The following is a 13,849-nucleotide window of genomic DNA, read 5'->3' on the forward strand; positions in this document are numbered from 1 at the left end:
CGGCGGCGACTCCTGGGTGGCCTCCGCGAACGGGCGGCGAGAGCTCCCACTTCCCGCTTGACAGCTTGCCCGCTATTGGCTTTCTGGGCTGTGGAAGGCGGGCCTTCCGTGTCAAGTTCGGTGGAGCGAACACAAAGGGGAGGGGGCGGGGGAAATGATGTCATGGGTCTTTTCTTAAAGGGACAGAAGCCGCATTTTGGGCTTGGGCTTCCCGGGGGGAGGAGCGTGGTTTGCTCGCCGGGCCCTGGGTCGGGCTTGGGAAAGGCGGCTGGGAGTCAAGCCGAGTAAAGCGGCGAGGCCGTAACCGAGAGGAGCCCTGCAAGGCCCGCGGCTCCTTTCCCCAGCTTCAGTTCCCATCCCTCCCAGCCGACACGTGAGCGGGGGTCCCCACGTGAAGGCAAGCTGGGCTGGAGAGGCTGGACTTCCACCCGCCGCATCGCTCGAGGGTCGCGTTTCTCTCGCGCGCCTCGGACTTCTGCAGGAAGCCCGGGGTGGCCTCCGTCCTGGACGCCTGCGCTGGCGGGGAACCATGGGACCTGTCGTCCAACACGCCCGGCAGCCACCGTGGCCCGGGGGCGCGTCGTAGCGGTGCCTGTTTTATTGCTCAGCCCGGCTACGCTCCCTCCCCAACGCCGCAGCCGTCGGCGAACCCCCCCCCGAGCAAAACTGCAAACCGACATAAAGCCTGTTAGCGGAGTTGCGTGTTAGGAAAGAGCTCTTGCTGCTGCTTCTTTCGCGGAAGCAGAGCCCGGCCCTTCGCGGCGACGGACTCCAAAGCCCATCGTCGCCATCACGCCTAGTGGGGGGTGTTGGAGGGCGCAGTCCGGCCTTTGCAGAGGCGGGGAGGGAGGGGCCCTCCCTGGCAGCCGCGCCCGTCCGGCGGGCGCCCGCTTGCAGAAGGCTCGGGCCGCGCCAACGGCGGGCGGCGGCGGCGGCGCGTCTCGAGGCGGGCCCGGAAGCCCTGCAGCGCGGCCGGGCCGGGCGGGGCGACGAGAGCGCGGCTTGCGCAAGCCAGCGGCCTCGCTGGGCTTCGCGCGGCGCTGCGGCGCTTCCCTGCGCGGGGACGCCGAGCGGGAGGGCGCTGGAGATGGCGGCGGCGGCGGCCCAGGAGGCCGCGGAGAGGTGCGCTCGGCCGGGCGGTGGGGTGGCGGGGGCCCAGCGGTACCCGGGCCGGGCGGGCGGCTGCCGGGCCGGTCGACCTTGGCGGAGGGCGGCGGGGGAGGCCGGCCGACCCCTGGCCCGCCCGGAAAAGGCGCCCTGGTGGGCGAGCTCCTGCGGGGCCCCAGCACGGAGCCCTCGCCCTGCAGGCGGGTGGCCCGGACGGGCCCGGCAGGTCCCTTCTCCAAGGAGCTCTACCCGCGCCTGTGCCCCTCCGAGCCGGTGCTGCCCCCGGCAGCTGTCCGGAGGGGTCCCCGCAGCGTTCCTGGCACGTTTTCGGTTTGCCGCCGCCTCCCTGGGGCTGAGGGAGGGGGCCTGCCCAAGGTCGCCAGCGGCGGACTAGAGCCCAGGCTCCCCCGGTTTCTAGCCCGGGGCCTTCCCCACTGCGCCAGACGGCTCTGCCCCACTTTCTGCTTAACGCCAGTCATACGTCTGAGTCACTCCGGTTCTCCCTTGGGCACCCCGGGATGGAGGCAGAAAAGGAGCCAGAACTGAAGGATGGGGACGGATCGGGTTTAATTATTCCATGTTATTCAGATGTTTGAAGACCATCTGGGTTAAGGGGTCTGTAGTGGGGGGGGGGGTATAGAGGGCCCGGGGATTGGTAGGGTTTTTTTGTTGTTGTTGTTAGATTTTTTATCCCACCTTTCTTATTTTTATATAACTCAAGGCAGCAAACATACGAATCCTCCTTCCTCCTCCTTTTTTCCCCACAACAACAACCCTGTGAGGTGAGTCGGGCTGAGAGAGAGTGACCGGCCCAAAGTCACCCAGCCGGCTTTCATGCCTCAGGCAGGATTAGAACTCACCATCTCCTGATTTCTAGCCTGGTGCCTTAATGACTAGACACTGTCTCCTGGGGGTATTTCATCCTGGCATCATCAAATTGAAAAAAATTAAAAAAGGAAATTGTTTCAGAAGGTTTAGTCCAGTGTGGGGAACTCTGGGAGTTGAAGTCCACACATCTTAAAATTGCCAAGTTTGAGAAATGCTGGTCTAGTCCTCTCTCTCTTCCACTCCTATGGGAAATCAGCCAATCTCACATGAGATAAACAAAATCAAACTCTTAGAAAAAGAAGAGACTACAAACAAGTATGTTTTCACTTTAAATATCTAAGAATATGAATATTCTCTACTGGAGGAGGTAAATACTACTTGGTTAAAAAGATTATGCAAGAGAAATTGTAATTCTTTAAACCAGTGTTTCTCAGCCTTGGCAGCTTTAAGATGGGTGGACTTCCAGGCAAGGCTGGCTGGGGAATTCTGGGAGTTGAAGTCCACCCATCTTAAAGCTGCCATGGCTGAGAAACGCTGCTCTAAGCAGATTGCAGGATTGTGCTACAGCTGCAGTAGTGAGCTCTGGATGATTTCAGAAGAGAGTCAGCAGAGATCCCAAAGTATATTTCTGATCATGAGAATGTCCTAAGTAAAAGTAAGATCTTCAGCTTGGAGAAAGGGTAAAAGGAAGCTGATCATAAACTCGCTGTCCTATCTTATACACAAAATGAAAAGCAACGAGGCTTTCCTAGAGCCACACCGAAAACAAACCCACAATCTCACACGACATCCTGACTCAATGTTAACCTGTGTCTATAGAAAATAGATTACTCTTAAATCCGTTTTTTCATTGATGCCATTACCTGGCCTTGCCCCAATTTCTGGAGATTCCAGCTGGGTAATGGAGGCAGTTTGGAGATATATTAAACCCAATATTTAATTTCTTTTCCAGCCTTGGTTCACCAACTTCTCAAGGTCTCCCTTAAGATTTAAACTCTATATCCAACGAAGGGAGGGGCTGGGGTTATCTGTACATGACAGAGAGCACCTCTCGCTCAAGGAAATGCGGACTGGGGCTGCCTTGAGTTCTGCTGGCGGGTGAAGAATTGCGTTCATCACATGGTGGCTTTCTGGTCTTTTGACTTTTTTCCGTGGTTGAATCAGGTTTTCTGGATTTTACAGAAAACCAGCCAACCCTGCAGGATCTTTTGGGATAAAATGGGTACTGGTTGAGCTTGACTTCTTGGCAACAAAAGCGGCTTTCCTTCTGGGATGTATTTATTATTTTTGTATTAAATTGATCTGCCGTGCGACTCTTTTGGGGAAGTTTTTCCATTTGCCAGTTCGTTTCTAAGTTTGATGCTGCGAAGCTTAGGAAGATGCTAGTGAAGTCTCCTGTTTTCCAATCTGCTTTCACTTTCACTTCAGAGTTGCTGTTGTTAGCTTGAATGTATTATTTTACATAGCTGAAAGGAAGACGAGGGTTTTGTTCGTATAACACAGTGGCTCTGTTCACAGAACACATTTCTGTGTTGTCTGTTCACGTAGCACATTTAAGCTGGTTATTGAATTACTCTGTTTTCTGGGTTCATGGAGTACCCTGGACCATAAACTAAGCAAAGAGCTTTGGTTCACAGATCGTAGCTACAAAAACCTAACCATAGCATGGTAGACGAATGAATGAATGAATGAATAAAACAAATGTTGTGAAAATGCTTCTGCTAGTCTTGAGATGACCTGTGAGCACAGCCCCTGAATTGCAGTCTAGCAAACCCTCTTTTAGCCTAGTGTTCAATGTAAATCCACCTCATACAATTAGTTCATAAGTTCAATGCATCTTGCCAACTCAAAACATACAGACAGAGCAAACTAAGGTTTAGGTAATGATAGGTGACTGTTTCACAGAAATGTAGCCTTTTTTTTTTTTCCCCTCCAGATGGTTTGTCTTTAAAATGAAAGGGTCATCTTAGACTCACATTATGGGAGTATTTTTTGTTTTCCTGTTTAGGATTATATTGTTTGGCTTGTTTCAAGTATATTTTTCCTACGGTAGTGAGGTTTTATTCTTACGTGTATGATGAAAGAAATCAGTAGATGAATGATAAGAAAGCATTTCCTGGACATTCAACTTGGCATGGCTCCACTAGGCTCAAGACCCATGTTCCCCAACCCACAAAACAGCTAGATAAAGATCTTTATTGCACAGCAGGAAGAAGCCATTAAATCAGATCATTTTCCTCTGTCAGCATGAAGATGCATTTCCTTCTGTAGTTTAATTCCAGCACTTCTTTCTGTCATCCTTCCCACATTGTAACAGATTTTTTTTTTCTGCGAAGCTGGATGACCATTGGTTGTTGACATAATTGACATCTTTGCACTGAAAATTTCTGGCTCTCAGTTCTCACAACTCTTGGCATTGCAGCTAAGAAAATGTAGTGGTAAAACAAAAAATTCCCAACTCAAATATCATGTTTGTAGTTATTAAGGTCATCTGTATCACCTCATCCACTCAGCCCCAGTCTTCCTCTAATTATTATTAGATTTTTATCCCACCTTTAAATATAGATATAGATATAGATAGATCAACTCAAGGAGGCAAACATGCTTAATGCTCCTGCCTCCTATTTTGCCCACAACAACAACCCTGTGAAAGTAGGTTGGGCTGAGAGAGAGTGACTGGCCCAAAGTCACCCAGCCAGCTTTCACACCTAAGGGAGGTCTAGAACTCACAGTCTCCTGGTTTCCAGGCCAGTACCTTGACCGTTCCACCAAACTGGCTCTTGTTGTTTGAGAACATAAAACATTACAGTGTAAAAACGGCTGAGATGGTGCTTCAAACCATGAGGCCATGTGTGGCAAAATTGGGACATGCTGGGTGTGTCTCATTTAAAGTTCACCCTAAGCCTTAGGTGTGGTTCCAGACCTGTGAGACCAGTCTGATATCATCGCTTTTCAGCCCTAGAGTTTGGGTAGATAATTATAATGGGTTTGTTCAAAATTCTCTGTGTATATTGTTTCATGAATATGAGAAACTGGGTTCCATTCAGAAGCAGATTCAAGATGCAGATCCCACTCTTGGGAGCATGCAAGTTTATCTCAAACCAGTTGGTCCTTCTGACCTGGCGCAGCTCCACACCCAACTAACGGTGTGTTGATCTGGTTTGGACTGTTTCTGTTAAGCCAACATTGGAAGCAGGCTTCTAATAAAGCTCCCTACTCTATCTCCGATCTGTATTTTCTGTGTCAATTGGCAGGGTGATGCAATGAGATTCTGGACAAAGACCAACCCCAGACTTGCCTACAAACACTGGGGATTAAATCCAGAATCTGTTGCATGCAAATGCTATGCTCGGCCACTGAGTTGTGATCCTTCCTAATCTCCAAGTTTGGAGATCCTATGAGTTGTTGGCTTTGGACCCTCATTCAAGATTTCTACCACCTCACAGGAACAAAGTGAAGAAGAGGCGTGGGGTTTGTCTAACTGTCATGTAAACTGCATTACTCTCCAGATCTCTAGGTGACAGATCTGAAAGCATGCAGTTATCAGAACTGTCAACCCCACCAGGTAGACCAGACCAGGGAATCCACTCCACAGGAAAACTAAAACTATTTTTATTGAAATTGGCCATAATAACAGAATCCTGCAAGTGTGATTTGTGCTGGACCTCCTCCCCTTCTTATACTCCAGTGCAGGGTTTCTCAACCTTGGGGACTTTAAGATGTGTGGACTTCAACTCCCAGAATTCCCCAGCCAGCCTTGCTGGCTGGGGAATTCTGGGAGTTGAAGTCCACACATCTTAAAGTTCCCAAGGTTGAGAAATACTGCTCCAGTGAATTAGGGAGGCGTCTGCCTAAGCTGCTTCCAAATATTATCTCATTTCCCAGGTTCTTTAAAAAAACAACACATTTTTTAATGTGAGAGCAGGGACAAGTTAACATCCATTAAACTGAACCCAATTTTATTTCCCACAGCCACAGAAATTAGGACCAGAAATAACAGGCATTAATTGCAGCTACCTAAATTTGTTTCGCTGTAAAGGAAAGCTTCCTGCTTATAACATCTCTACAGAAATGGAAGGTTGCAGGTTCTTCGTTTCCGAAGGGTTTGAAGAGGAGGCTGGAGAGCCACCCTCGGGGGTGGTTTAATTGGTTTTCTTGCACCTTGGAGAAGGTTGGACCAGGCGATCTTAGAGATCCCTTCAAACTCCACGGTTTTCGCCCAGTCTATGCCTCTTTTTGGCAGTGTAGTCGGTGGCATATTATGCTGACCAAGAATTGTGCATGCTGTACTCTGTTCTACGGAGACCTGCAAACTGGGGTGGTCCAATCCTATGCCGGTAATTTGGTGATTGAGAGGTTTTTCAGGTAGCAACAGAGTGCCAGAAGTTATCCAGAACTGAGCAAAGAAATCCAAGCTTTTGACAGGATGCTTTCGGTGAGGTTTTTCAGAAGCTCACCTTGTACGCTTCGCCCTCCCCACCACTGCCCCCAAGATCGACGCCTCTCCTTGGAGAAAGAGGCTCCTCACTGCAGCTCCCTCTAATTACTTATCACAGGACAGTTTCCATCTTCCTTCTTCCCGTTTTGATTTGGAAGGACAAAGTGACGTGTTCTTCAAAGGAGTGGATCGCTTGGGATTCCTTCAACGCTTCCTTTCTCTTTCTTTGTCTCCCAGGCATTGCTGGGTGTGTTTTGCCACCGAAGGCGATGACCGGTCAGCGGAGTGGGTCTGCCCCTGCCGTTGCAAAGGATCCACCAAGTGGATCCACCAGGCCTGCCTCCAACGATGGCTGGATGAGAAGCAAAAGGGCAACAGCATTGGCAGTGTGAGTTGCCCCCAGTGTGGGACTGAGTACTGCATCGTCTTTCCCAAAGTAGGTGAGTTGCATTGCTGGCCAGGAAAGGCCCAGCCACCGCTGGGCAAATGCACGCGCTTGGTGGCAGCGGATTCAGGTGCTGAATAAACACAGCATTTCCTCCAGATTCATAAACACCAACCCTGCCTTGCAAACGTCGCTTCTGTTCTCCACCAGATTAGTGTGGCTTGCACAGAGTGGAGACACTGGAGACTTCAAATGACTGTCACTGATGCTTCCAGGAATGGATGATTCCAGATCTTTTCTCTGTCTTCTCACCAAGCTCTGCAGTCTGATACTGTCCAGGACCAACAAGACTTACATTGCATTCTTAGGTGTTTTCACAGCTCTGCTTAAAATGGAAACCTGGCCCAAGCATGCCTAGAGCATCACAATTTATTTTCCTCCTCCTCCTTGATTTTAAATATGTTGCCGGATCAAGGGTTGTGGAGAACTCAGAAGTTGGCATTTATTATAAATGTCTTGTTGGTCTAGTGAATGGGTTGCCCCAATGTTTTTTGTGATGTTGGAATCCCATATGATGATGATGATGATGATGGTATAATAGTAATAGGTATGTTGCCAAGCAGAGTGGCATCCTCAGACATAACTCTTATTTACCAGAATGTTGCCAAGCCCCACATATATAATTTATTTATTTTTATTCATATATATATATATATATATATATAATATAAATATTATAAAATATGGTGCTGTTATAAATATTTATATATTTATAATAGAGGCATTCTTAGAAAATTCAAAAAATTGTAGAAGACTGCAAACCTCAGGGCTTGTTTGCAAGTGACCTAGTTGCCCACAAAACACCCAATTTTCCAGCCCGATTGTTCCCCACTGTCCCTCCAGCCTCCCTCTGGGAGGGATCAGTTGGAATAAGTGTGTGTTTTCTGACTGGTCGCACCACCATTCTTTATTTATGCATCCCAAGCTTTCTCTATTGCCCTGAGGTCTCCCCACTCAGGCTGTTTGCATAGTTTGCAAGAAAATCAAGCACCGTAAACCTTCTGAAGGCAACCCAGGTTCATCCCCAAAATGTACTGAGATAAAATGGCATTTACAGCTTTATGGAGAACAATTGTGGCGGGGGCGCCTGTTCTTTAGCCGGCAAGGTGTCCCAGAAGGTGAGGGCCTCTGCCAAGGAACACCCCTGTGCCCCCTCCCCCTTAGCCTTCCATGGGATGGAGACCCAGAGCAGTCCCATTCAGGATGAAAGCGTGGGGCAGGTGAGATGGTTCTGAAGGCACCTGGGCACCAACTCAAGGAGGACTCTAAAGGTTAAAACCATGCTTTTGCATGATCTCTGGGAACCTACTGGGACCCACCCAGCAACCTTAACCTAAGTGTCCTGTTGTTGAACATCCAAAGACAACGGCATTTAGAACCAGCTGCGGTTCCCAAGTTGTCTTCAAGGGCAGCCCTGTGTAAAGTGTGTCGCAGTAGTCTAATCCCAGGATGACGCCGGATATGACTTCCTACTGCAGTGGCGTCCAAAAAGGGGCTGCAACTGGGCACAGCATCTCTTTCCTCCCCCAGCATCAGCTGCAGGTCCTGGAGGACCCCCCCAAGGTTGGGGACCTGCTCCTTCAGGGAAAGCCCCATGCTATCCAGAGCTATTTTGAAAGCATGCCCAGTTACCCTCAGAAACCCTTGCTCTGCAAGACCCCACTGTCCATGTCTCTTTATTTTTTGCTTTCTGAATGTGGCCCGGAAGCAGAGACTCTTGGTTTTGCCCCCAGTTTAGGGTTCTGTGCTGCACAGGCTGGTCTCTGGCGCTCAGGGTCTTCTTTTGACGCTTTGTGGTCTCTCTGCAGGACCTCTGGTCTATTTCCTGCAGCAAGTGGACCGGGCTTTATCCAAAGTGAGCCCTTTTGCTGCCGCTGGTATCGTGGTGGGGACACTGTACTGGTCGGCAGTGACTTATGGGGCCGTGACTGTGATGCAGGTAAGGCTCAGGTTGGCAGCAGGAGAGGCTGCCCCACCCAAGACCCTCCTGCACTGTGCCCAAATAACCACGTTGGTCTGCAAGACTTGATGAAGACCAAAGCTTTGGGGGTGTCAAAAGAAAGTTGGTGAACTGATGTTCTCCATCAGGATTAAACTTCTGGACAGGGCCATCTTGGGGGGGATCAACATCTGCAAGGGGGCAGGACAAAAAGGCAGGCTTCAGTCATGACGCTGGGCCTGCCATCTTCCCAAATTTCCATTTGCGCACACCCCCAGCCCCACACCCCCAGCCTTGCACACCTTCGTGCTTCTGAAGCAACCCTAATGAGATCCAGGCTGGTGGAAACCAGGCAGAACTGGGTTCTTTTCAGAAGGGATAAAGACTGAAAGATGGCAAAGAATTTGACTGGAGCTGCCTGGGTTACTAGGCTGCAATTGCAGATTAGCTGTAGACCTAGAGCTGTTTTCCATCCCATCCTGTTTCACTGTGAAGCTCAGGGAACAGCAACCCAGCAGAAAGCACACGCTGCACGGCTGTAGCAGACTTGCTTTAAAACGGGCTTAGCCCGGGGTCTGAAAGCACTGTGGTTTATCAGCCCTGATTTACCACTTGGAGTTCTGGGTGAACCAGACCACTGTGGCTTGTTCGGGGCACTGGGGCTAAAACAAAGTCTGGCTTAGTATAATAAGAAATCCAGCTAGAGAGTTCTCCTGGGCCCTCTTTGAAAGGAAATTGGGTTGAAGCCATTCCACCCTTTTTATTCCCTTAAAAAATTCAGATGTGCCCCATTTGCACGTTCTTGGAAATCAAGGAGATGCTGAAGCTTTGCTTTGCAATATGCCAATTTCTCGTTTTTAAATTAATTTTTAAAAAATGGAAAGTGTCAGGTGTGGCCGCAGACCAAGGGAAGTGTCTGTTGGTGTCTCAGGGCCCCAGGAGCGCACCCATCTCCCTTTTTTTACCAGCAGCGACAACCCTGCGAGGTAGGATTGAGCTGAGAGAGAGTAACTGGCCCAAAGCCCTCCCTGGACAGGCCAGAACTGGGATCTAGTCCAACCCCTTCACCCCTGCCCCACACTGGCTCTCCTGTCTAAGATGATTTGGGTTTGTTTGTTAGCTTCCTATCCCGCCTTTCATTCAGGAGCTCAAGGTGGCATGCAAAGCCATCTCTTGCTTTTCCCCACAACCATCACCCTGCGAGGTAGGTTGGGCTGAGGGACAGTGACCTGCCCAGCATCACCCAGAGAGTTTCTTTGGCTGAGGCGGGACTAGGATCTGGGTCCCTCCAATGCTAGTCCAACTCCTGGCCCCCCAACCCCCCTTGGCTCTCCATCTCCACAGGTGGTCGGGCATAAAAAGGGCCTGGATGTGATGGAGCGAGCCGACCCCCTCTTCCTGCTCATGGGGCTGCCCACCATCCCGGTCATGCTGGTGCTGGGCAAGATGATCCGCTGGGAAGACTACGTGCTCCGGGTGTGGCGGAAGTACTCTAGCAAGCTCCAGGCCCTGCATTCTTGGGTTCCAGGTCGGTGGATTCCTCTTTGGATTCTGGGCACCTGCTTTGAGGTGATATGGACAGGGCCGGGGGGGCCATGGAGCTGACTTTTCCCAGGCTGCAGGGGTGTCCACAAGAGGGAGGTCAAATAGTCAAGATGGCAGCACAGTCAACCTTGGCCGTGAGTTTGACTCATGGGAGGGAGGCCAATAGCAGTGTGTACTGCATCCTTATCCACGTTAGAGATAAATGGTACACCAGGGTTTAAGTCCTGCAAAAGGAACAGTTCCACTTTTACCAGGTGATTCCTAGGTTCGCTTGGCCTTTGGGCATTTCCTTGCTCTTGATTGGCATAATGTGCAGCTGAATCCTTAATTATGTCGGGACAGGGGCTCTATACTATAGGGGCAGCATATAAATTAAATAAATAAATAAATAATTTATATAAATAAAATAAAAATACTATGTACAGGTGGTCCTCGGTTCAGTAACTGTTCAAACTTAGGAGGGCGCTGAACAAGTGGTAGTTACGACCAGTCCTCAGAGTTCTGGCCGTCGCAGCATCCATGTAGTTAGGTACTTGCGATTTCCAACATTCCCTGCTGGCTTCCCATAAGCAAAGTCAGTGGGGAAGCCGGCAGGAAGTCAAAAGTTGTAGTCAGCTGAGTCCCACTTAACAATGGCAGCTGGGACTGCTGGGAGGGCCATTGCTAGGCGGTGCAGTCACATGATGTGCTTTTACGACCACATCGCTTAGCAACAGAGTTCCTGGTCCCAATTCCTGTTGTAAACTGAGGACTACCTGTAAGGCCTTATAAAGAAGCTAATAGGTCAGCAGTTTTGTCACTGGAATCTGGGAATCCAGTCCCCTTAGAGCAATGTTCCTCAACCTTGGGAACTTGAAGATGCGTGGACTTCAACTCCCAGAATTCCCCAGCCAGGCTGGCTAGGGAATTCTGGGAGTTGAAGTCCACACATCTTCAAGTTCCCAAGGTTGAGGAACACTGTCTTAGAGCGATTTATTCTCCTGTTTCCTCTTCTGTCCTCAGGGACCAGCCGTCCAGTCCCACCGATACCTCTCGCCGAGTCACGCTACCAGAGTGACCACCTTTCCATCTCGCGCACCTTGTGTGGGGCCCTGGTGTTCCCAACTATCGCCAATCTTGTGGGCCGGGTCACATTTCGGAGGGTCAACTCCAACCTCCAACGTACCATCCTGGTGAGTCGGGATGAGCTGAAGGAAAGCAATTTGCAGCATTGAAATGTTTGAGTTGCCTTCCAAAGAATCGCTCCCAATTCAGCCCAGCTGCTTTCACTATGGATTCTCTGTCTTTTGCTATTGAGCTACTGGCTCTCTCTCTCACACACACACACATTACAGCGTTAACCATAATCTAGTTAGCTTTCAGCAGTCTCAGCTGAAGAAATGTAACGGGAAGAAGGAATAACCTTGAGGAACAGGAGGTAGAACCGCTACCAAGACAATGGTCATATAACAGAAATCTGAGTCTGGGCCAGAACTGTAACCTGAGAAAGCAACTCAGACCAGACCCTCCTTAGTTCTCACGAAGATAAAGGGAAGGAGGGGGGAAGCACATTCAGACTTGCAAGATTGATGTCAGTTCTTCAAGTTAGACTAAGCTAGGAAACCAAAGTCAGGCTAATACTATTTTTATTATAGAGCTATTGGGACAGAAACTTGGAATGCGCTCCCCCCCCCACTTTATCTTTGTGAGAACTAGGGGGGGTCTCGTCTGAGATGCTTTCTCAGGTTACGGTTCTGGCCCAGACTCAGATTTCTGTTATCTGACGGTTGTCTTGGTAGCAACTCTTCCTCCTGTTCCTCAGGGTTATTCCTTCTGTCCATTACATCACCTACCTGTTCATCCAGGCTTGGAGCTCAGATTAGGCTATGGTGTTCTTCAGAGTGTTTCTGTTATTCTGTTTGATTACTTTAAACTTAGTAAGTTAGGAGTGTAAGGGTTGAAGGCCACAATCTTGGAGAGTGCCCAAACTGAGGGAGGTTGATCCACGGCCTGTCATTTAATTCCCTCCCCTTTTCTTCTCTCCTGGCAGGGCGGCATTGCCTTCGTGGCCATCAAGGGAGCACTGAAAGTTTATTTCCGCCAACAGCAATACTTAATCCAAGCCAACCGGCGCATCCTCAACTTTGTGGAGAAAGGGGACGCGGAAAAGGACTTGGCTCAGCCCGAGGAAGACAGCAACAGTGAAGCGGGGCTCAGCTAGGAAGAACGGTCTCCACTCCTCCAGAATAAGCAGATTCTTCTCCAGAATAGATTGTATGTCATTCATCGAGCATTGCTCTTGAAGCAAGCACCCTTCAGGCACCCCAGGTGTGGCGGTGGTGCGTTGAGGGGAGAGGTTGACTTGAGGCTGGGTGAGCCAAATCTCTGGGATCTTCTGTATCAGTAAACAGTGCTCGTTTTCAAGCCAGTTCCTCCTTTGCGTTCTGACAAGCTGACCTCGCTCTGTGCTGTCTTGCGTCTTCGCCCTGTTCATTCTGAATCCCACCTGAGCCTGTCCCCTGCTCGCTTTAGAAATCGTAATTTCAATAAACCATTGAAAAGGTCCCCTTCCCATTGGGGGAGTTCATAGTATGGCTCTGCTTGTTGAAGAAAGACGCTGGGTTGTAACATGCTCACCTTCTGCATGGAGACAGGGGTATCCGTGGGGTGGTCAGAAAACTCAAAATGGTGGCCATGACCATGTACCCAAAGCCCCACCTCTTTTTGCATGTGTTGGAATGTAAAACTGGAGTCTTGTGCCCCACGTTTCCATTCAGCTTGCTTTTCCTGTCAGCAGAGTAGGGATCTCCAACTCAGCAGTGTTTCTCCAGGGTCAGGAGAAGCCAACCGCACATCTGCACCACACCCCTGGAATACCTGGAGGAAGAGCTATACTTCCAGATTAAGCAATCTCTTTGCAAAGCAATAAACCCATTTTTCTGATTTGCCCTCCCACTGCATTCTGCTCCAAATGACAGGTATTTTACTGCGGAGGGGGGCTTGGAGCGGAATTTCCATTGGCACGACTGAAGCTTTTTTTTTGCAACTCAGCTTCCTTGTTATCCAGGCAGATGATTTTGTGATTTCGGGGGTGAAATCTTACAGGGAGGAGGGGTGAACTCTTCCTCTGAACTCCCTGCATGCACGCGACATTTTCCGTTGGCGTCAGTGGAAGAATTCCTCAAGATGAATTGCCATGTGGGAATGGGGACAAGTGTTAGGCGGAATGGTTACCCTTCCCTCACCAGCTGCGCGCCCCTTGCAAATACCTCTTCTAGATATGGCAGTTGAGTGTAGTGAAATGCTCCCTGTAAGTGCTAATGGAAATTCCCATCCCTTCCCCTACCCCACAGGAAAAAAGTGTATACTAGATCTAAGAGTGTTAAGAAGTTACATTCAAAGTTCTGCTTCACAATGAAGTGTTCTCTCCTGCTCTAGGCTACCTTGCAGGATCGTTGTGAGTACAAGCAGTAGGGGAGCTATATATGCCATCTGATCACTTCAGGCAGAACACAACTGTAATACGCAAAAAGTTGTGATACTATTGCTTTAGCTCACAAGCTCTGAT

General features: G+C 49.6%; 1 protein-coding gene across 1 annotated transcript; it reads left to right on the plus strand.

The window, feature by feature from the left end:
- Positions 1-904: 904 nt before the first annotated feature.
- LOC103065202 (E3 ubiquitin-protein ligase MARCHF5-like) lies at positions 905-12,846 on the plus strand. Its single transcript, XM_088151912.1, has 6 exons — positions 905-1,122; positions 6,611-6,813; positions 8,627-8,757; positions 10,102-10,285; positions 11,305-11,474; positions 12,332-12,846. Exons 1-6 carry the CDS (start codon positions 1,088-1,090, stop codon positions 12,500-12,502), a joined length of 894 nt encoding a protein of 297 aa, XP_088008038.1. The 5' UTR covers positions 905-1,087; the 3' UTR covers positions 12,503-12,846.
- The last annotated feature ends 1,003 nt before the right edge of the window (positions 12,847-13,849 follow it).

The sequence above is a fragment of the Python bivittatus genome, unplaced genomic scaffold (genome assembly GCF_059951505.1).
Source record: "Python bivittatus isolate LINGU-HERP-01145 unplaced genomic scaffold, Pbiv_v1 ctg000680_np1212, whole genome shotgun sequence".
In the NCBI taxonomy this organism is placed as follows: Eukaryota; Metazoa; Chordata; class Lepidosauria; order Squamata; family Pythonidae; genus Python; species Python bivittatus.